General features: G+C 59.0%; 4 protein-coding genes across 7 annotated transcripts; all 4 read left to right on the top strand.

The window, feature by feature from the left end:
- The first annotated feature begins 8 nt into the window (after positions 1–8).
- FNBP4 (formin binding protein 4) lies at positions 9–9691 on the top strand. 4 transcript variants are annotated; one of them, XM_048949573.1, is made up of 17 exons: positions 9–240; positions 401–481; positions 565–701; positions 786–969; positions 1052–1202; positions 1291–1402; positions 1506–1844; positions 2153–2363; positions 4056–4174; positions 6273–6377; positions 6654–6787; positions 7104–7201; positions 7751–7932; positions 8236–8466; positions 8572–9093; positions 9183–9340; positions 9512–9691. In XM_048949573.1, the coding sequence occupies exons 1-17, from the start codon at positions 111–113 to the stop codon at positions 9600–9602; spliced, it is 2985 nt and encodes a 994-aa protein (XP_048805530.1). In that variant the 5' UTR covers positions 9–110; the 3' UTR covers positions 9603–9691. The 4 variants fall into 4 exon arrangements, with proteins under 4 accessions (XP_048805530.1, XP_048805529.1, XP_048805533.1 ...); XM_048949572.1 differs by having other exon boundaries at positions 1288–1402; XM_048949576.1 differs by lacking the exon at positions 7104–7201 and having other exon boundaries at positions 8153–8466.
- An 87-nt stretch (positions 9692–9778) lies between these two features.
- Positions 9779–13465, top strand: AGBL2 (AGBL carboxypeptidase 2). The gene is made up of 11 exons (XM_048949581.1): positions 9779–10008; positions 10096–10336; positions 10432–10650; positions 10737–10838; positions 10915–11065; positions 11142–11909; positions 11976–12138; positions 12221–12347; positions 12465–12562; positions 12632–12729; positions 12802–13465. The coding sequence occupies exons 1-11, from the start codon at positions 9979–9981 to the stop codon at positions 13463–13465; spliced, it is 2661 nt and encodes an 886-aa protein (XP_048805538.1). The 5' UTR covers positions 9779–9978.
- A 236-nt stretch (positions 13466–13701) lies between these two features.
- On the top strand, positions 13702–16361 carry MTCH2 (mitochondrial carrier 2). Its single transcript, XM_048949626.1, has 13 exons — positions 13702–13845; positions 13972–14056; positions 14134–14240; positions 14314–14340; positions 14409–14462; positions 14538–14595; positions 14705–14756; positions 14840–14899; positions 15385–15478; positions 15553–15597; positions 15672–15739; positions 16008–16083; positions 16167–16361. The coding sequence occupies exons 1-13, from the start codon at positions 13759–13761 to the stop codon at positions 16251–16253; spliced, it is 900 nt and encodes a 299-aa protein (XP_048805583.1). The 5' UTR covers positions 13702–13758; the 3' UTR covers positions 16254–16361.
- Positions 16362–16933: 572 nt separating this feature from the next.
- NUDT8 (nudix hydrolase 8) lies at positions 16934–19066 on the top strand. The gene is made up of 4 exons (XM_048949632.1): positions 16934–17213; positions 17312–17444; positions 18504–18581; positions 18661–19066. The coding sequence occupies exons 1-4, from the start codon at positions 16993–16995 to the stop codon at positions 18904–18906; spliced, it is 678 nt and encodes a 225-aa protein (XP_048805589.1). The 5' UTR covers positions 16934–16992; the 3' UTR covers positions 18907–19066.
- The last annotated feature ends 1 nt before the right edge of the window (position 19067 follows it).

Below are 19067 nucleotides of genomic sequence, written 5' to 3'. Positions count from 1 at the left end.
GTGCCGCCCCCAGCGACGTCGTGACGCAGCGCGACGTCGTGACGTCACGCCGTGACGCACGTCACGCCGCTCCCCTCCGCGCGGCCGTTTCCCTCCGCGCCGCCGCCACCATGGGGAAGAAGTCCCGCAGCGCGCCGGGCCGCCGGCCCATCCTGCAGCTCTCCCCGCCGGGGCCGCGCCGGGAGGACGCGGGGCCCTCGGGGCAAGCGGCGGAAGGGACGGAGTCGGGGTCGGAGCCGGGTAAAGGAGGGGCCGCTTTGTTGGCGGGGCGAGGCCTGGCGCGGCCTCCGAGCGGGGCTGCGGCCGTTGGCTGGGGCGGCTCCCCCCGCCTTTCATCCCCCGCCCTTCCCTCGTCGATTTTGGGGCCCTCGGCGGACTCGTTCCCTCTTTTCTTCCGCAGACGAAGCCGAGGCGGTGCCGGAGCCGCCCCGGAGCGCTCCCAACCCGCCGCCTCCCGCGTCCGCCGCCGTCAAACCCACAGGTAGGGACCGTTCCTCTCCTCCGACGGCGCCGGGAGGGCTCGGATGGGCCTCCCCGCCCGACTGAGGGTACCCCCGCTGCCAGGTGGGCTGTGCCTGCTGGGCGCCTACGCCGACAGCGACGACGAGGAGGGAGAAGGCGCCGAAAAGCCGGCACGCCCCGCCGGTGCCAATGGAAACAATTCAGCCGACATCGACAGCACGCTGGCCAACTTCCTGGCGGTAAGCGCGGAGCTTCCCGCCTTCCTTTTACCCCCGCGCCGTTCAGCTCTCCCTTACGTTCCCTGACTGCGCTGATTTTTCAAGGAGATCGACGCCATCACGGCCCCCGCGCAGCCAGCCGAGCCCACCCCTGCTGCCCCGCCTCCCACCCCTCCCCGCCCAGAGCCCAAGGAGTCTGGCACGGCCACGGGCATCGCCGCCCCCAATGGCACGGATGCAGCCATGGCCCCTGAGTGGCAGTACGACACGCAGTGCTCGCTAGCAGGAGGTGAGCACCGCGTGGGGTGACTTAGACACAGTGTAGGGGTGCCGGTCCTATGAGTGACCTGCTTGTTCTCGTTCCCTGACAGTGGGAGAACTGGAGATGGGTGACTGGCAGGAGGTGTGGGATGAAAACACCGGCTGCTACTACTACTGGAACACGCAGAGCAATGAGGTGACCTGGGAGCTGCCACAGTATTTGGCAGCCCAGGTGCAGGGCCTGCAACACTACCAGGCCAGGTGAGAGCGCATCCAGGCTAGGAGGGAAAGAGGGAGAGAAGGGGCTGCATCCCTGTGCTGACCATTCACTTGTTTTTCTCTTCAGCAGTACGGCAGCGGGCACCAATGGGAGCTTCACAGCAGCTGCTGAGCCCTTGGCACAGGAGAAAACAGGTCCAGTAAGTGCTGCCAGACCCGGGGCTAAGCGGGAGGTGAAGAAGGTGAGTTTGAGCAGCCAAGTAGCAGGCATTCTGCTATGTTCCTGAGCCCCCACTTGAGTCTGGGGGCATATGGAGCCGCTGATACAGCACTCAAACCTCACAGGAAGTAAATGAAGGAGTGCAGGCACTCTCCAGCAGCGAAGAGGAGAAGAAAGGGGTGGCAGCAGCCCTCCTGGCACCACTTGTGCCAGATGTGGTGAAGGAGGAAGAGGAGCGCTGGAGGAGAAAGGTGATTTGCAAAGAAGAAGTTGAGCCGCCCCCAGAAGAGGAGGTGAAAGCAGAGGAGATACCTGCTGCGTCTGAAGAGCCCAAGACGGGCAAGGATCCCCTGGAGGACACGCTGCAGGAGGAGCTGTGCAGTGTGGTGCAGTCAGGCGAGAGCGGGGAGGAGGAGGAAGAGCAAGACACGCTTGAGCTGGAGATAGTGCTGGAGAGAAAGAAGGTAATTTGGTACAGGAAAAAATTCAAAGAATGGCTAGTAATAAATAAGCCAGGCATCAGTAGTAGCTGCTCCCATCCCAGCCTGAATCTTTTGTGAGGGGTGCTCTTTGTGTCCTGTGCTGCTGACAGAGCTGGGAGCTGATAGTACAGCTTCACGCAGATGCTCTGCTGGCAGTTCTAGAGCTGTTGCTTCCTGTTCGCTTGCCTTTACACCACATTCTAATTAGAGCAATTCTTCTTATGTGTGTGAGACGTATTTGGGGCAGTTGGAATCCCTGAAGTGCTGCTCACCATCTCGTGTCTCCACAGGCAGAGCTGCGTGCTTTGGAGGAAGGAGATGGCAGCGTTTCAGGCTCCAGCCCGCTCTCTGACGGGAGCCAGTCTGCCTCGCAGGATGCAACCCGCAGGCTGGCCTCAAAGCGGGGGAAGTGGAAACTGTTTGCGGGAGCTGCCAGCCCTGATTCTGCTAGTCGAGGCTCCAGCAAAACGGGCCGGGAGAGCCCAGAGGTGGGAGAAGCAGGTAATTTGAAAGGCTCCCTTCGGAGGGAGGAGCGGGTGTTCGGAAATGCTGCAGCCCTCTCCTGCCGGGGCTTCTCCTCCCCGAAGATGGGGCTTGCCTGAGGCGCACGGTGGAGCCAGGAGGGGCTTCTCCTCCCCGAAGATGGGGCTTGCCTGAGGCGCATGGTGGAGCCAGGAGGTGAGGTAGGTGACAGGGCACAGGGGTGACTGGCAGCGGTGTCATGCACAGCCCAGTTGCCAGTGGGAGTTCGGGGGAAAAGCTGCTGCTCTGCCAAATCCTGTCCTTTAGCCTACCAGTGAAGTAATTAGGAGAGTGCTAACGCTTAATGTGTTAGTAGAAAAGAGAATGTAAAAGCGTAATTTTGGCTTCATGCCCTGCGGCTTCTGTTAGGATGTTATAAATCCTAACAGTGATATGTCAGGAGCTGTTACCTCACTTCTTAAGTTCTGTTTCTTTGTCCCTGGGTAACAGTAGCCACATCTCATGCAGCTCAGATGCCCCCAAGAGCCATCTGGCTGTGCTGTGTAGAAAAGATGAGACTGACTGAGCCTTGCTGTGAGAAGCACCTCCTTCCTGCAAGAAGTGTGCTGCGTAAGGTGCATTGAGTTTAATGCCTGAGCAGCAGTGGGGTTGCTCACGCTCCCCTTAGCTCTCTATGCAGCAAGGAGACACCGAGCCGTGGTCTTTCTGAGATCTGTATTAGGCAGGTGTTGCAGAGCATTGTATGAACTTGTAGCCTGATGGAGGTGATGTGCTTGTGGCTGTTAATGCTCCGCCACAGCTTGCACTCTGCTGGAGGCTCCCCAGCACTCCCAGCCCCTCCAGAGCAACTCTCCCTAACATGCACCAGTTCTGTTGCTACGTCTGGGGGAACAGCACAGGAACAGGTGTAGAAGCACCCTGAGCCTGTAGCAGGCTGTGTTCTGCTGAAGCAGGAATCAGCATGAGCCCTCCTAGGGGCTGCTGCGACCCTGAGGTGTAATGGTCAGTGGTGGTGTTTGCCCTTGGAGGGAAGATTTGGCTGCAGGGTCTTTCCTCGTGCCTCACAGGCTCAGAGGAGATGGTGCCCAGAGCCAACTGTCCTGCAGTGCTGCAGTTTTCCCACTTGGCATCTGGGCAACAGGAAGCTGTTAGTTTAACCTGCATCCTGCTGCTGTGGGGTAGCAAAAGAAGCTGAACACCAGGATGCATCAGGAGTGTGATTTTATTTTTTTTAACACTGGTTCTGGTTGGAGTTCCTTGCAAAACTTCCTCCCTGGCACGTGGGCAGGTACTGAGTTGCTGCTGTCCTGCGATGTAGCCCAAACAAAGCCTTACCATCTTGACAGCTTTTGGGAGCTCTTCTTTGACAGTTGTCTCGGTCTTTTACTGTCTGATACTATTCTTCCTAGCAAGTAATTAAGCTGCAGGAGTTCAACGATGTCACTTGGCTGCTGGCACTCAGCATTTCTTCTTTGTTCCTCTTCCTCATTCCTGTGTTGTGGCAGCTGCACGGTGTTGTGGCACTGAGTCCTGTGTGTTTTTTCTAGAAAGGTACTGACCACCTGACATACAGGGGCTGCAACCCTCTCTGCTTTTAATTTCAGCCTTTTTTCATAGGAAAGAGGCCCCTGGCTATGGCTCCCCAGTGTGGTATGAGGAGCACGGGCAGCACTGTGACAAACAGGCTCACCTCTTGTTTTTCCTCTGCAGCTGTGAGCATGGAAGCAGCTGATGGGCCTTCAGACAAAGAGGCAGAGTCTGAGGAGCCCCAGGAGAAAGTCAAAGCACAAGCGGCACCAAAAATAGAGGAGGAGGAGCAGGATCTAAAGGTATGGATCCGTGCAGGTGTGTGATGTCTTCCATCGTGCGGTGGGAATGGCAGCAGGTCCTGGGGTCCTGAAGAGGGCATTGGGGCCAGCTCACCCCGTGGCAAACAGCTGTGCAGGATCAAGCCAGCATCTCTGTAGCCTCATGCCCTGTTACCAGCAGAAGCCAGCAGCAAAGGCTTGAAAAAGCCTTTTCAAAAGAGAAAAGGGGGATGGAGGCACAAAGAATGACCCCCAGGTCTTGCCACAAGAAAGAGAGCAAAGACTTTTGTCTTAAATTCTCGCTGTAATCGTCTTGAAGTGTTCTCTCTCATGTGTCCCTTCAGTTTCCAGGCTGAAGACTCCTCGTCCATAAGCACTCTGTGTCTGGAGGCTGCTATTGCTGGTCCTCCTGCCCCACGCTTAGCTTTATTTTACAAAGCAGTGATGGGCTGCTGGGGCTAACTGGGAATTGCTGCACCATTGCTCTGATATTTTCCTTTCTGAGGCTCAGCCCATTTTTCTAAGTAGACAAACAATTCCCAGAGCCCCTTCCTGGACGTGTTTAAGAAACGTGGACTTGTGGCACTGAGGGACGTGGTTAATGGGCTTGGTGGGGATGGGTTGATGTTGGACTCTATGATCTTTAGAGGTCCTATCCAACTTTAGTAATTCTTTGATTTCTGAGCCGTTAACACTTACACACAGAGCTTCAGATTCCACTGATGGTTATGCAGGAGGGCAGGGGACATCTCCGTATTTGTCCTTTGCAGCCTGTCCCCTTTGTTCCTCAGTTGCTCATTACTGGCATCTGCTTCGTTAGCAGGTCACCCTCCCTTTGACAGATTGTTTGTGAACGGGGAGTCATTGGCTCACAGTAGAACTCCTCTGGAAATGTTCTGAGAAAACTCACACTTAACTCTGCCCTTATTTCCCCTAATTTAATCATTTTTGCAGTCGAAAGGGCTTTAATGTCCTCATGCCACATTTAATCTGTGTCAGAAAAACTTGTAGCAGAGTTTCGAGGTGTGACATGACGTTCTCTGCACAAAACCTCCTCCAGCATAGCATATACATGAGGCTTTTGTTGTTTTCTAATTTATGATAAAAAAAAAAAAAGCCTGTGGCAAGGATTGTTTCCATTGGCTGCTGTGTCCCAGCTGGCTGCTGGAAGCCTGTTAAAGTGTCACATTTGCTGTCACCTTTTCTTCTGGTGCTGGAGGTGCTCTGTGTGATGGACTGTGTGCCGTAGCGTGGTGATTTCACGTGCAGGATCCCTTTAGCGCTGTTGGAGGAATGCCAGCTCCTTGGGTAACTCGTTCCGTTCGCTTCATCGGTTCGGGGTGATTCTCTTCAGCCTGGTTTGTAGGAGATCCTGCGCTGCGGAGCCGTCCCCTGATTTGGGATCTTCCTGCCTTCTCCATAGGGACTGCAGTGCGGGAATTTGTTTCCCTGCCTTGGGCTCCTTTAACACAGCTCATCAGCCCGGTCCTGTTGTTGGCTTTGGGAACTTTCCAAGGTCTCGTCTGAAGAACGATGGAAAATGAAATGGTTTCAGAGTCCTCGAAGCAATTGTGATGTCCCTCGGAGGGATCTCTGCTGCACTCTTTGCTTCCCAGCTCACCCCATGCTTTCAGATTGCTTCCCCGGGGCACGGCCCTTCATAGAGCTCCCTGTGAGGTGCTGGGGTTGAGCCGTGCTCACTGTGGGCTGGATTATAATGCAGACGCTGCCTCAGCTCAGGAGTAAATCTAGAGCTGGTGCCTTTCAGCACCCTCTGGAAAGCAGCAATTTACAAAGGCTGAAAAACGCATCCTGGCCCATTTCCTTTGGGAAGCGCTTAAAGTCTTTGATTATTTAGCGATCTGTTTGCTCTGCTGTGACGCCGTGGCCTTCGGCTGATTTGGAGCTGGGAGCTGCTAGGAGTAGGGAGCGGTCCCCAGGAAGCAGCAGAGGCTGCAGGAGGGGCGGGCTGGGCGGAGGGAGCGACCAGCACAGGAGCAGAGCATGCTTCCTCACCGCGGGACTGCAGCGGGACCCCAGGGACGTCTGCAGTAGGCACAGCAGCCCAGCGACGGCACCCGAGCGCGGCTGCTGACTCTTCCCCCTTTCTCCCTGGCAGTTTCAGATCGGAGAGCTCGCAAACACTCTGACTAGTAAATTGGAGTTCCTGGGCATCAACAGACAATCTATCTCCAACTTCCACATGTTGCTGTTGCAGACAGAGGTAACCGAGCCTTCGCCCCTCGCTCCGGCCTTCCGTCTCCAAGCGGATCCCGCTGTGCGCCGCTGAGCACTGCGCGAAGCTCGTGGCTCCAGCGCCACAGGGCCCATCCTCGGTGGGGTGCAAGCATGGCTTTGCGCAGAGGCGGGCTCCTCCTCCCAGCCCCCCCGAGCCCCATGCCATAAGGGAGCCTCTCCCAGACCTCGAGTCCCGTCCCTGGGGCTGCTGGCAGCCCCCCCCCCCCCCTCAACGGCTTCCCCCCGGTTCTTGCCCCTCTAGACCCGCATTGCAGACTGGCGAGAAGGTGCTCTCAATGGAAACTACCTCAAACGCAAACTCCAAGATGCAGCCGAACAGCTAAAACAATACGAAATAAACGCCACCCCTAAAGGCTGGTCCTGCCACTGGGACAGGTACGCCCTCTTCTACCTTTCTCACCTTTCATCTCTGACATCTCAGACATGATTTGTGACCATCACCACCTGACGACGCGGCACCGTCCCTCTTGGAGACTCCATTAGCGGTGCTGGGCAGGCAGAGCAACTTGCGGCACTTTCAGAGTTTGAGCCGGCCACCAAATGGGAGAAATGCAGAGCGAGTGCTCAGTGCTTTGAGACGGAGCCGATCCACTGTTTGGACAGAGCTGGTGGCACTCTCACGAGTGTAAAGCGCTGCTGCGTTGGGCGGGCCTGGGGGGTCGCGCATGCGAGAGCTCTGTGAACTTTGCAGGATCTCTGGATCACCTCTTCTGACCAACAGCTCTGACAAAGGACAAACTTCAACTCATCGCCGGAATGAAGAACAAGATTTCTGTCTCCTGCCAGCAGGTCAGACCCAAACATTTCTTTGTCTATTTGGCTTTCTCGATTAATTTTCCTTTATTTGAAATCTTTGCTCTTTTGTTTTTCAGCTCCCAGATCTGCTCCCTTTCTCTAGCATTCACTGTATGTTTGACACCAAGAGTATCATAAAAGCGACCTCCACGCACCGCGGGGTTGGGGGCAGCCGCTTCTCACTGGGCTGTTCCCTGGTGCCCCTTCTTGGAGGGGCAACTTTAAGCCGAGGTGGCGGCTCAAAGTCCCGGTGCTAGTGCGACGTGGCTCTGCTGCACGCTGGCCCGCTCTCAGCCCTCCCCTCCCTCGGAGCAGGGGGCTTGGGGCAGTGCTCACGGAGCCAGCGGGGCCGCTAGCTTGGAACAAGCTGGCTTGGGCCTCTCCTGCCTCTATCCTCAAAGTTGTTTGTCGCGTTTGGGAGCAGCAGCCCAGCTGCAGAGGGTCTTCCCTGCGAGAGCACACTGCTGTCGTGGGCGGGCCTGCCTTGGAGTGTCGCTGTGTGGGAAGGGAATGTAAAGCTTCGTTTTCTTTCTTGTGATTTAGGGAGCATAGGCGCTATTTCTATGTTAACGAGCACTCAGGAGAGTCACAGTGGGAGTTCCCCGACGGAGAGGATGAAGATGAAGGAGGACAGCAGAGCGTCGACAGAAAAGCTGACGATCCTCCCAAACCACCTCCCAAAGAGAAAGGAGAGCATCCCGCCGATGCCACTGAGAGTTCAACAGGTATGGCGTGGGGATAGGAGGAGGAGGGGGGAGTTTGGTGTGGCACTCCCAGCCCTAGGAGCGGGTCCCCGTCCGTGCAGCGGTGGCGGTAGCTTTAGGTGAGCCTCCCTGTTCGGCGGCAGGGCCTTGGAAGGAGGCAGCACGCGCCCGTGCTGGCAGCGGAGCGGCAGCGTGGTCAGTAGCCTGGGTTTTCAAGCCTGTGTCACTATGTATTCTTCAGGCTCCCTTTGTAAAGAACCCTTCTCAGGCCAAGTCCCTGCTACGTCTCTCATGCCGCTCACTCCATTTTGGACTCTGCTTCAGTCCTCTGTCCCGGTCCTCCAACCTCCCTTGCCTTTGGAAATGCCTCCGCCGCCTCCGCCTCCACCTGACTCGCCGCCGCCGCCACCACCGCCCCCACCACCTCTTGGAGAAGATGGCGAGATCCAGGAAGTGGAGATGGAAGACGAGGGGGGCGAGGAGCCGCCTGCCCCGGGGACGGAGGAAGATGCTCTGCTCAAGCCTCTCCTACGCCCAGCTGTCAGCAGGAGCCAGGTGAGCAAAGCTGGGCCTCGCTCGGTGTCTCCAGCTAGCAAGCCGTGACCCCATTGAGCCCTATAGGTGCCGTCTGAGTTCCCAGCCCAGTGCTTTCCATTGCAGGGCGCTGCCGAACCCAGCCCTGCCCTGCTACTCTCCGCCAAGCCCCAGAAGCGGAAAGCCACAGAGATGAACGCGGAGCTGATGCAGCGAACGGCCACCATCGGCAGCTGCCCTGTCATCTACAGCCAGCCCTTGATGGCCACTGGCAAGTACCAGCCTTCACCTGTGCCCCTCGCCTCCCTGAGGCCACGCCAGCGCCTGCAGGGCGACATGCAGAGCCGTGCCAACCTCCGCCTGCCGCCGGGACATGCAGTCCCCCAGCCGTCCAGCATGGCCATCCAGCCCGGCTACTTGGGTGTGACAGCACCCGCTGCACCATCCGTCATGAGCTACTCCGAGTGCACCGTGCCTGCTGGCCTTGCTGCTGTGCCACCGGCCCCAGCACGCGGCTCCCTGCCTGCCACCAGCACTGCTGAGCATCCGCCTCCCCCACCTCCACCCCAGACACCTCCACCTCCCACACCCAAAGCGCCGCCGCCGCCAGATAAACCTGAAAAGCCAAGGAAGGGGAGGAAGGAGAAGGTAGGAGGATGCTCCTGGGCCGTTACGTTGCCCGTGAGCCTGCTGTCCTGATGATGTGCCTAACTGCAGCCCATTTAATTCCTTTGCAGAGCAAGAAGGGCAAAACAAAGATGCCATCACTGGTGAAGAAGTGGCAGAGCATCCAGCGGGAGCTCGATGAAGAGGAGAACTCCAGCTCCAGTGAGGAGGACCGGGAGACAACGGCGCAGAGGCGCATTGAGGAGTGGAAGCAGCAACAGCTGCTCAGGTATGGACACAGGAGCTTTGGCACGGAGCACTGCTGTCAAGAGCCGTCTCCTCATCCCCTTTAGAGGCAGGGAGTGTGATCTGGAGTCTCTGGCTGGGGGAGAGAGTGGTGGGGAGAGTATCCCTTTGCATCACCTGAGTGGCAGGCTGACACCCTGCTTTGTCCTTGCAGTGGCATGGCGGAGAGGAACGCCAACTTTGAAGCGCTGCCAGAGGACTGGAGAGCACGGCTGAAGCGGAGGAAAACTGCATCTAGCACGTGAAGCGTACACGCAGCGCTGTTTTTTACAGTTGTACAGTTTGGAGCCCTTTATGACTCAACTGTTGTCCAATAAATTGTAGCAGTTTGGGATGTGCCGTCTGCTTGAAGGGCAAGAGGGACATTGGGGGTTCACGTGGTTGGGGTGACATCTGTGGGCTGGGGCTGGAGTGTCACCTGCAGTGTGGAAACGAGGGCCCTGCCATGGCACTGCTCCCCTCAGTGTTCACCAGGGCACAGTGAACAACACGGTCCTTCTGGCTCCTTTCCCAGCTCCAGCCTGGGACCGCCCCATCCTTCCCCACTGCCAACGGTCACTGAGCAACCGCGTCTGGGAACAGGAGAAGGGGACAGGAGAGGGTTGAGTGCCTCTCGAAGCCATGTGGCTCCTGAGGCACCTCACTGCCCAGGTTGGGGGCTGCCAGGGGGATTGGGAGGAGGACTGGTGGCTGCCAGCCCTGGGAGTGAGCAGGCCCTGATGGCACCGTTCTGCCCAGGCTGTCCCTGAGCCCTACGACAGCTTCATGCACGACCACCTGTGCTACTACGGCTACTTCAAAGGTGAGCTGCGTGTCACCTTGTACCCCGGGCTGTGGGACCCCCTGGTTGGGCTCCAGCAGTGCTCTCCCAAAGGCCATAAGACAGCCAGCCAGCAGAGCTCTGTGTCTCCATGGGGACACACCGAATGCCACTGTGCTGACTCTGGCACCCAGCAGTGTGTAGGGAAGGACCCAAACTGTGAGTAAAACCCCCAGCACCAGGCTGCAGCACTCCTGGTGGGGTAACGGGTGCTTTGGGGTTGACACCAGGAGCGTTGTCTCCAACCTTTCCAGCCCGTGCTGTCTGTTCTCTGCTGGAACTGCACCATGGGGCTGGGAGCCCCCCAGCTCATTCTGCAGCCCCCAGGGCCCCGCAGTTGGTCCCATTGCAGGGCTATGGGTCACTCAGGGAACCACGGGCTCTCTTTGCCCTTCCCTCGGCACGAGGACCCCTTCCTGCTCCCCGGTGGCCCATTGAGTGCGAGGTCATCAAGGAGACCATCAAGCACATAGGTGAGGTAGCACTCTGCCTTTTCCTATCCTTGTCCCCATGCCCAACCACTGTGATGATAATGGGGTGTGTCTCCATCCCTCCCCAGAATGGATCCCCCCTGAACCAGAACCCTTCTGCCAGCCCATGGACCACCACTGGCTGCCAAGGGCTGAGCAGCAGGGCACTGTTGTCTACCAGCTCAGCCCAGGTAGTGCCCAAGGGTGCTGCTCACCCCCTCCTCATCCCTGTGCTATCACCGGGGTGCTGAGCCCAGCTGTTCCCAGTGCCCTCAGGTTCCTGCTTCACCCGTGCTCGGGCTGGGGGGGCCCCAGGCCCCCTTTCCTCACCAGCCGCCACCCTGGAGGACTCCCAGGACAACACGCTGCTGTTTGAGTCGCGCTTCGAGTGTGGCAACCTCCAGAAAGCAGTCAAGGTGTAAGAGTGGGGATGGGGATGGGCAATGGGAACAGTGGCATGCCCAGTGCCAAAGTGTGGTCCTTCTGCCCACCAGGGGCCCCTATGAGTATGTGCTGACACTGCGGCCAGACCTGTACACCGCCAAGCACACCCAGTGGTTCTACTTCCGTGTGCAAAACACACGGAAAGACACCGTCTACTGTTTCACCATTGCCAACTTGGCGAAGCCCAAGAGCCTCTATGGCAAGGGCATGCGCCCACTGTTCTACTCACAGAAGGATGCCCAGAGCCATGGCATCGGCTGGCGCCGTGTGGGCACCAACATCCGCTACTACCGAGGGAACAGCGGGGAGGAGCCGGCTGCCTTCTGCCTGTCCTGGAGCACCTGCTTTCCCCATGACAGCGACATGTGCTACTTTGCCCACTCGTACCCCTACACCTACTCGAACCTGCAGCGGTACCTGCGTACAGTGATGGGTGATCCAGCACGCTCACAGTACTGTGTGGTGCGGGCACTGTGCCGCAGCCTGGCCGGTAACATCGTCTACATGCTCACCATCACTGCGCCGTCTGGTGGTGCAGCCAAGCGGGCGGTGGTGCTGAGCGCCCGCGTGCACCCTGGGGAAAGCGGTGGCTCCTGGGCCATGCAGGGTTTCCTCGATTTCATCCTCAGCGCTGCTCCTGACGCTCATCTCCTGCGCCAGCTCTTTGTCTTCAAGGTGGTGCCCATGCTCAACCCCGATGGGGTGGTGGTGGGCAACTCCCGCTGCTCTCTGGCTGGCCGTGACCCCAATCGAGCCTACGGGACTGGATCTCGGGGCTCCTTTCCGGCCATCTGGCACCTGCGAGCCATGGTGGAGAGGTGAGGTCAGCGGTGCACGGGTGGCGAGTGGGGTGTTGGCTGCTGTATCCTGACAGGTACCTACAGGCTCTTGGTGGAGCAGGAGGTGGTGCTGTATTGTGATTTCCACGGGCACAGCCGCAAGAACAACGTCTTCATGTATGGCTGCGATGGTGGTCAGGACAGCTCTGAGACACGGTTGCAGGAGCGCATCTTCCCGCTGATGCTAAGTAAAAACGCGCCTGACAAGGTGGGCTTGGCATCTGGTGATCTGCATTGGGCAGCATCATGGTGACATGGGTTGCTGTCATGGTGCCTCCATGGGGCTGCAGTTCTCCTTCTCCAGCTGCAAGTTCAAGGTGCAGAAGAGCAAGGAGGGGACGGGCAGGGTGGTCATGTGGCGAATGGGCATTGCCAACAGCTACACCTTAGAGGCAGCCTTTGGCGGCTCCACGCTGGGTGAGGGACAGTGCTGGGGATGGAATCACTCAGAAACACAATTCCAGCCCTAAGGACAGGCTCTGGGGCCTGTTGAGGGATGCAGCCACTCGTTTTGTTGTTCTATCTCCCCCTCAGGTGGGAGGAACTCACACTTCACAGTGGAGGACCTCAAATCTTTGGGCTACCACCTCTGCGACACACTGCTAGACTTCTGTGACCCCAATCCAGCCAAGGTGTGTGGGTGACTGCAGCCAGCAGCAGCCCCACACGGCAGTGACAATGACACTGGCTCCATCGCACAGTTCCAGCAGTGCCTGGCAGAGGTGGATGCATTGCTGCGGCCGCGGCTGGGCTCCGGTCAGAGCTGGAGTGACATCGCCGCCTCACAGCTGGAGTCCAGGTGTGTCCCGGTGGTGCCATCTGTGGAACAGTGACCGTGGCAGTGGCTGCAGTTGTCTTCTCCCTCACACAGCACCAGCGGCTCCGATAGCTCCGTGTCTGATGGGTCCCTAGAGAGGAGGGAGAGCCCCTGCAGACAGAAGGAACAAGATGCCAGGGTGGCACTTGGCCGGTTGCAGCTGAGGAGGAGAAAGAGGTTACGGAGCCACAGAGTGAGGAATGCCATGTACAGGCCCAATGGCACCCAAAGGAGTCATGGTGGTGATCCGGTGCGAGTGGCTCAGTGTGGTTCTGCCTGCCACAGTGGGACTCGGAGGGCCTGCAGCCCCGCTTCTGTGCTCCAGCTGACACAGTCGTGCTCCCCCGTGCCCCTATCTGTCCCTGTCCCCACACGAAGAGGCTGTGGGGCAGCGGAGGAGTTGCACAGAGCTGTCCCCGCTGCACACACAGCAGTATGCCACCACCACACCGCTGTGAGAGCCACACAGATGGAGGGGTATGTGACAACCACAGGGCACCGCTGGGCACCACGGAGTGCCATCGCTGCCACCACCACCACCGCCGCCATCACCACCACGGCCACCAGCACAGGTACTGCTTCTTCACGGGCAGGCCGAGTGAGACCGTCCTCACGGGGCACCACAGCGGCGCTGTCCCCGAGCGTGGCCACTGCTGCTGGCTGCGGGAGGTGGCCCGGCCTCACAGCGGCGCGCTGCTCCGCCTGCACTCGGCATTAAAGGCAGCTTTGTTGTGGCAGTGCCGTGTTTGTGTCGCACCGTGTCCCACGGGAGGAGAGAGGGGAGACGGGCTCTCGAGGGCCAGCTGCCATGGTGTCACTTCAGGCCCCGTCGCCATGGCGACAGCTCGAGCCCGCAGGCATCGACGCCGCATCTCAAGCCACAAGGGTGGTGCAGGCCTCGTTGCCGTAGCGACCAGACCGGAAGTGGGCTGAGAGAGCGCCGGAAGTCGCTGCAAGGCGGAAGCGGAAGCGGTGGAGGTGTCCTTTGGGCCGTGGCGCCGGGGCGGCAGCATGGCGGACGAGGCTTCGCAGGTGCTTCTGGGCTCGGGGCTGACCGTGCTCTCGCAGCCTCTCATGTACGTGAAGGTGCTGGTGCAGGTAAGGGGGTGCCGGGGCGGCGGTGCTCGGCTGTGGCATAGCGCAGCGGTACGGGGAACTTGGGGGAATGGTACAGAGAGTGGGCCCGAGGGGGCCGTGGGGACCGTCCGTGCTCTCACGCCGCAGGTGGGATACGAACCACTGCCGCCCACCCTGGGCAGAAACATCTTCGGCCGCCAGGTCTACCAACTTCCAGGCCTCTTTGCCTATGGTGAGTTCCACAGCGCAGCCCCATCCGGGTGCTGTGGGCACACGGTGGGGCTCTGACGCTGCCCATCTCTCCTTCAGCCAAACATATCGTGAAAGTGGATGGCAGAGCGGGGCTTTTCAAGGGCCTCGCCCCCCGTCTCTGCTCCAGCGCCATTGGCACCGTGGTGCATGGCAAAGTGCTGCAGGTACTGTGCCCCCTGTGTGCCTTCGTTTGCAGCTGCTGGTGGGTCACTCCTGACCGTGTGCTTCTCTCCACAGCGGTACCAGGAGGCTGAGAAGGCTGAGGTACGTGAGGGCTTTTAGGATGAGGTTTGTGTTTCAAGGGCTTTCCTCATGCTTTTGTCTCTCTCCAGCTAGGAGCCAGCAAGAAGGAGCCTGTGTCCTCACTGGAACAGGTGCTGAAGGAGGTGAGTGGAAGGAGGGTGCTGCAAGGTTTCCCCCTGCCCTCTTTCCCTGCCTCTGACAGCTCTTCTCTCCTCCAGACTTCCCGAGAGATGGTGGCTCGCTCTGCTGCCACCCTCATCACCCACCCCTTCCATGGTACGTACCCCTGCAGTTGACTGTAACCACCACTGTGGCTCCGTGGGCATCATGGTGGCAGCCTCAGTGCCATCCCACTGTGCCACGCTGATCTCAGCTCTGCCCACAGTGATCACCCTGCGATGCATGGTGCAGTTCATTGGCAGGGAGACCAAGTACAGGTACGGGGGGCAGCCACAGGGTGCCATGTCCCCGTGACCCTGCTTGGTGTGACCAGTGCCCTCTCCTTTTCTTCCTGGCACAGCGGAACACTAAGCGCCTTCACCACGATTTACCGAGAAGAAGGCATCTTGGGGTTCTTCGCGTGAGTGCTGTGTGCTGGGGGCGGTGGGGGTCTTTCCACTAAACCCACAGACCTTGGGCATTGCTTCTTGCTTTGTTTTCCCATTTTCTTGCTCACCATTCTTCATAGTGCTCTGCTTTCATTTTGGTACGTGGGACCAAAAAGATGTACTCCTTGGGCAAGCTAATGGCTTGTAATCACAGTGCCTGCCCCGTGTTCATAGAACCACTGAATGGTTGCGTTGAAAGGGGCCACAAAGCCCCCCAGCAGATCATGCTGCCCAGGGACCCATCCAGGCTAGCCTTGGGCACCTGTAGAGATGGGTCACCCACACCTTCCTTGTGTAATCTGTTGTGTGGCTGTTGTTTGGTGCCTGGGGAACCATAAAACCGTGCTTGAGCCACTCATTATTTCCTGAGTATCCACATTCCTGAGGCTGCAAGCTCTTCCATTGAGTGAAGATCTGCTGTTTCCTGTTCCTAAACTCTCTGCCTCTTCCCTTCCAGCGGCCTTGTTCCCCGGCTCCTCGGAGACATCCTCTCACTCTGGCTCTGCAATATGCTGGCCTACCTCATCAACACATATGCGCTGGAGAACGGGGTATGGGCTCTGTGCCTCAGGGGATGCTCAGGTCCCTGCTTTGGGTGGGACTCACAGTGCCTTCCTCCCCCCAGGTCTCTATGACAGAGATGAAGAGCTATTCGCAGGCAGTCACCGGGGTGAGTACAACCCGCAGGTACGTGTTGGCACGCTCGTGGTGTTTCCCACTGAGCAGCCCTGCTCTGCCTTGCAGTTCTTTGCCAGCATGCTGACGTACCCCTTCGTGCTGGTCTCCAACCTGATGGCTGTCAATAACTGCGGGTGAGCGCACTGCCACCACCACCTCCCTCGTCTCCCACACTCGCCATGTGTGCTTGTGATCCATGTGAGGTGTTCCCAAAGGAAGCTCCCAAAGGGCAAGAATGGTTTCCACCCCCCCAGGGCTGAGCAGGCGCATCCGTGGGGAGGTGCGGGGTGGGAGCTGGAACCTCAGCAGTGTTACAGATGGAGCTCAGCCCCGTGCAGAGCCGGGGAATGATGGGTCCTACATCACCCCTGGGTGGAAATAACACAGTGCTCTCCTTACCAGGCTAGCTGGGGGCCTGCTCCCCTATGCACCCACCTACTCCTCCTGGCTGGACTGCTGGAGCCAGCTGCACAAGGAAGTAAGCGCCACGATGCTATGGGGCTGCTATAGGGCTAAGGGCAGCCCTGAATGACCCCCAGGCTGATACTCGTTCTGTTGCAGGGCAACATGAGCCGAGGGAACAGCCTGTTTTTCCGCAAGGTGCCCGCAGGAAAGCGATATGTGTGGGATGAGAGGAGGTTCCGCTGAAGGTGGGAGCGGAGCCATAAACCCATGCTAGTCTCTACTGAGAAGGAATTATGAGAGAGTGGTGATTTCTATACTTTTTTTTTTTTTTTTTAATCATTTAATTTTGAGCGATGAAAATATCTGTGTGAGAGTGTCTATTGTGGGGCTGTGGGTTTTCTTGGGGGGGGACGACCCTGCCCTGCCTTGCTCTGCTCTGCCCTGCCCTGCTCTACCCTGCCCTGATCTCCAGCATTCCAAGGAGGCTTGTACACACTGTGCCAAGGTTGTGGGGCAGGAGTGTTCAGGAGTGTACCAACAATCCTAATGTGTTCAGGCACACGTTAGGGTTGTTGGTAGGGCTGCGTGCCCAGCAGGGTTGCTGCAGTCCTCTTGTCCCAATTATACATCCAGCAGCAGCAGCATATTACACCTGCTTGTGGGGTTGCACACCTTGCAGGGGAGGTATAGTTCCACAGATCAAGCTGCACACCCAGTGCCAGGGTTGCACCCCTGCCGGCAGTGTTATACACCCCCGGTGTGCGGGCTGCACGCCTGGCTATGGGATTGCGTACCCAGGGGGAGTTGCTGCACGCCCAGTTGTGAGGCTGTACACTTCGTGACCGCCTTGCTCGCCTATCTGGGGCACCGCACGCCCCATAATCACGTCGCACAGCCGCTGGGAGCGCTGCAGCCCCGGGGGGGGCGGTCCCTCCCTTCCTCCCTCTCTCCCTTCCTCCCTCCACCCCGAAGCGGCGCAGCCATGCGGGTGGGCAGCTGGGCGCGGGGAGTTACGCACCGCGTGACGCTGTGCGGGGGCACGGAGCGGCGGTGCCGGCGACTACTGGCGGAAGGGGCGGCGGGGGGAGGCGCGGAGGCTGGGGCGGCCGTGCTGGTGCCGCTGTGCTCCGTGCGGGGCCGCCCCGCGCTGCTCTATACGCTGCGCTGCAGCCGTCTGCGCGGGCCCTACGGCGGCGATGTGAGGTAGTGAGGGGGGACTTGGAGGGGCGGGGTCGTGGAGTGGGGGTCCCCCCTACCGGCCCTGCCGCAGCGCCGCCCCCCCCCCCCCCCACCCGTTGCAGCTTCCCCGGGGGGAAACGGGAGGCGGCGGACGGCGGAGCGGAGGGCACCGCGCTGCGAGAGGCGCGGGAGGAGCTGGGGCTGAACCTGCGGGAGGAGAGAGTCTGGGGCCGGCTGCGAGAGCTGCGCGACAGGGTACGGAGCGGGGACACAAAGGGGGATAGAATGGGGATCAAAGGGCACGGGGACAGAGGGACGGCACCGGGACCTTGGGGATAGCGCAGAGACATGGGGACAGAACGGGGACATGGCACAAAACAGGGACGTGGAGACAGCACAGGGACATGGGGGCGTGGACAGAACGAAGGGTGGGGACAGTGCACAGGGGCAGAATGGGGACAGGGTCAGTGCAGGGACACCGAGGACAGAATGGGGATGTGGGGATAAACTGGGGTCGTGGGAACTGCAATGGAGCATAGGGACGTTGGGTACAGAATGGTGGCATAATATACAGAAGGGCATTGTGGACTGAATGGCGATGTGGGGACAGAATGGTGATGAGGACAACGCTGGGACATGGGGACAGTGTGGGGAATATTCGGAAAAATGCAGAGATGGCAAAGGAACGTGGGGACGGAACGGGCACATGGGATGTGTCTGTGCTAGAGAGCATTTTGACGTTGAGCTCAGGGCTGGCAATGGTAAGTTGAGAAGAGCAACAGTCCCCATGTCTATCACTGTCAACAGGGTGACATCAGGAACAGCACAGGGACACAGGTGGTGTGGTGGGGTTAGAAGCACTTCTGGGGATGTGACAGGGCCGTGGGGATCGGGTGACACAGGACTGGGAGATGGGGTGGGGTAATTGGGAAGAAAGTGTAATTGGGGGCACTGGGGACACTGTGTGGCTGGGAAATGGAACAGAGGTGACTGGGGCCAAGGTGAAAGGGACGCTGGAGACACAGTGGAGACGTGGTGAGATCGGTAAAATTGGTGGGAATACAGGGATGGAGTGTCTGGGGACAGGAGCACTGGGGCTAAGGGAGGATGGGGCTGGGGAACAGGGTGACAGGATGGGGTCAGCAGGGCAGTGGAGACACATGGATGGGCATGGGGTGGCTGGGGATAGGGCAGCAGGGACATGGTAGGCAGAGGCTAATGGTTTGGGATAGGACATGTGGGGATGGGGAAGCGAGGTGGCTGCAGCACAGTGGCATTTGTCACCCTGTCTTTCTGCCACATGCTCCCTGCCAGCACGGGATGCTTGTGGTCCCTGTGGTGGCCAACCTGGGACCCCTGGAGGACCTGACACTGTCCCCAAACCCTGACGAGGTGGGTGACCCCCTACCCTTTGTGCCCTTCCCTGCTGTGACCCACGTGCGTCCCCCAACTCTCTTCCGGCTTCTGCAAGGTGGCAGAGGTCTTCACACTGCCTCTGGAGCACCTCCTGCAGGAAGAGAACCAGGGCTACACCCATTTCCGCACTGCGGGTCGCTACGGCTACACCCTGCCTGTCTTCCTCAACGGCCCCCACCGCATCTGGGGGCTGACAGCCATCATCACTGAGCTGACGCTGGAGCTGCTGGCACCCAACTTGTACTGCAGAAAGACCCACGTGCCTGGCCATGGCATCACTGCTCCCCAAAAAAGGGCTTGAGCTGCATATTGAAGGAGCCGAGGCTCTGAGGGTGAGGGGTTTTGGGCTGGAAGGTTTTGGGGTGGAGGGTGGCATGGTTTCACCACTGTCCCCTTCTCTGTGCCATTGCACCCATGGTCGACGTTTCACGTTGTGATTTTAGTAAAAAGCCATGTTTCAAG

Source organism: Lagopus muta, chromosome 6, assembly GCF_023343835.1.
Source record: "Lagopus muta isolate bLagMut1 chromosome 6, bLagMut1 primary, whole genome shotgun sequence".
Classification (NCBI taxonomy): domain Eukaryota; kingdom Metazoa; phylum Chordata; class Aves; order Galliformes; family Phasianidae; genus Lagopus; species Lagopus muta.
Note: the sequence above shows the minus strand (reverse complement) of the source record. Positions and strands in the feature narration are given on the sequence as shown.

Bases quoted from the DNA above. Each gene is read 5' to 3' on its own strand.
- AGBL2 (XM_048949581.1), top strand. From the start codon at position 9,979: ATGTGGCTCCTGAGGCACCTCACTGCCCAG. The intron at 11,066-11,141 runs GTAAGAGTGGGG...TCTGCCCACCAG, and splicing joins CTCCAGAAAGCAGTCAAGGT to GGGCCCCTATGAGTATGTGC. The intron at 12,563-12,631 runs GTGTGTGGGTGA...TCCATCGCACAG, and splicing joins GTGACCCCAATCCAGCCAAG to TTCCAGCAGTGCCTGGCAGA.
- FNBP4 (XM_048949572.1), top strand. From the start codon at position 111: ATGGGGAAGAAGTCCCGCAGCGCGCCGGGCCGCCGGCCCATCCTGCAG. The intron at 241-400 runs GTAAAGGAGGGG...TTTCTTCCGCAG, and splicing joins GGAGTCGGGGTCGGAGCCGG to ACGAAGCCGAGGCGGTGCCG. The intron at 9,341-9,511 runs GTATGGACACAG...TTGTCCTTGCAG, and splicing joins AAGCAGCAACAGCTGCTCAG to TGGCATGGCGGAGAGGAACG.
- NUDT8 (XM_048949632.1), top strand. From the start codon at position 16,993: ATGCGGGTGGGCAGCTGGGCGCGGGGAGTTACGCACCGCGTGACGCTG. The intron at 17,445-18,503 runs GTACGGAGCGGG...GCTCCCTGCCAG, and splicing joins TGCGAGAGCTGCGCGACAGG to CACGGGATGCTTGTGGTCCC. The intron at 18,582-18,660 runs GTGGGTGACCCC...GGCTTCTGCAAG, and splicing joins TGTCCCCAAACCCTGACGAG to GTGGCAGAGGTCTTCACACT.
- MTCH2 (XM_048949626.1), top strand. From the start codon at position 13,759: ATGGCGGACGAGGCTTCGCAGGTGCTTCTGGGCTCGGGGCTGACCGTG. The intron at 14,757-14,839 runs GTACGGGGGGCA...TTCCTGGCACAG, and splicing joins GGCAGGGAGACCAAGTACAG to CGGAACACTAAGCGCCTTCA. The intron at 16,084-16,166 runs GTAAGCGCCACG...GTTCTGTTGCAG, and splicing joins GGAGCCAGCTGCACAAGGAA to GGCAACATGAGCCGAGGGAA.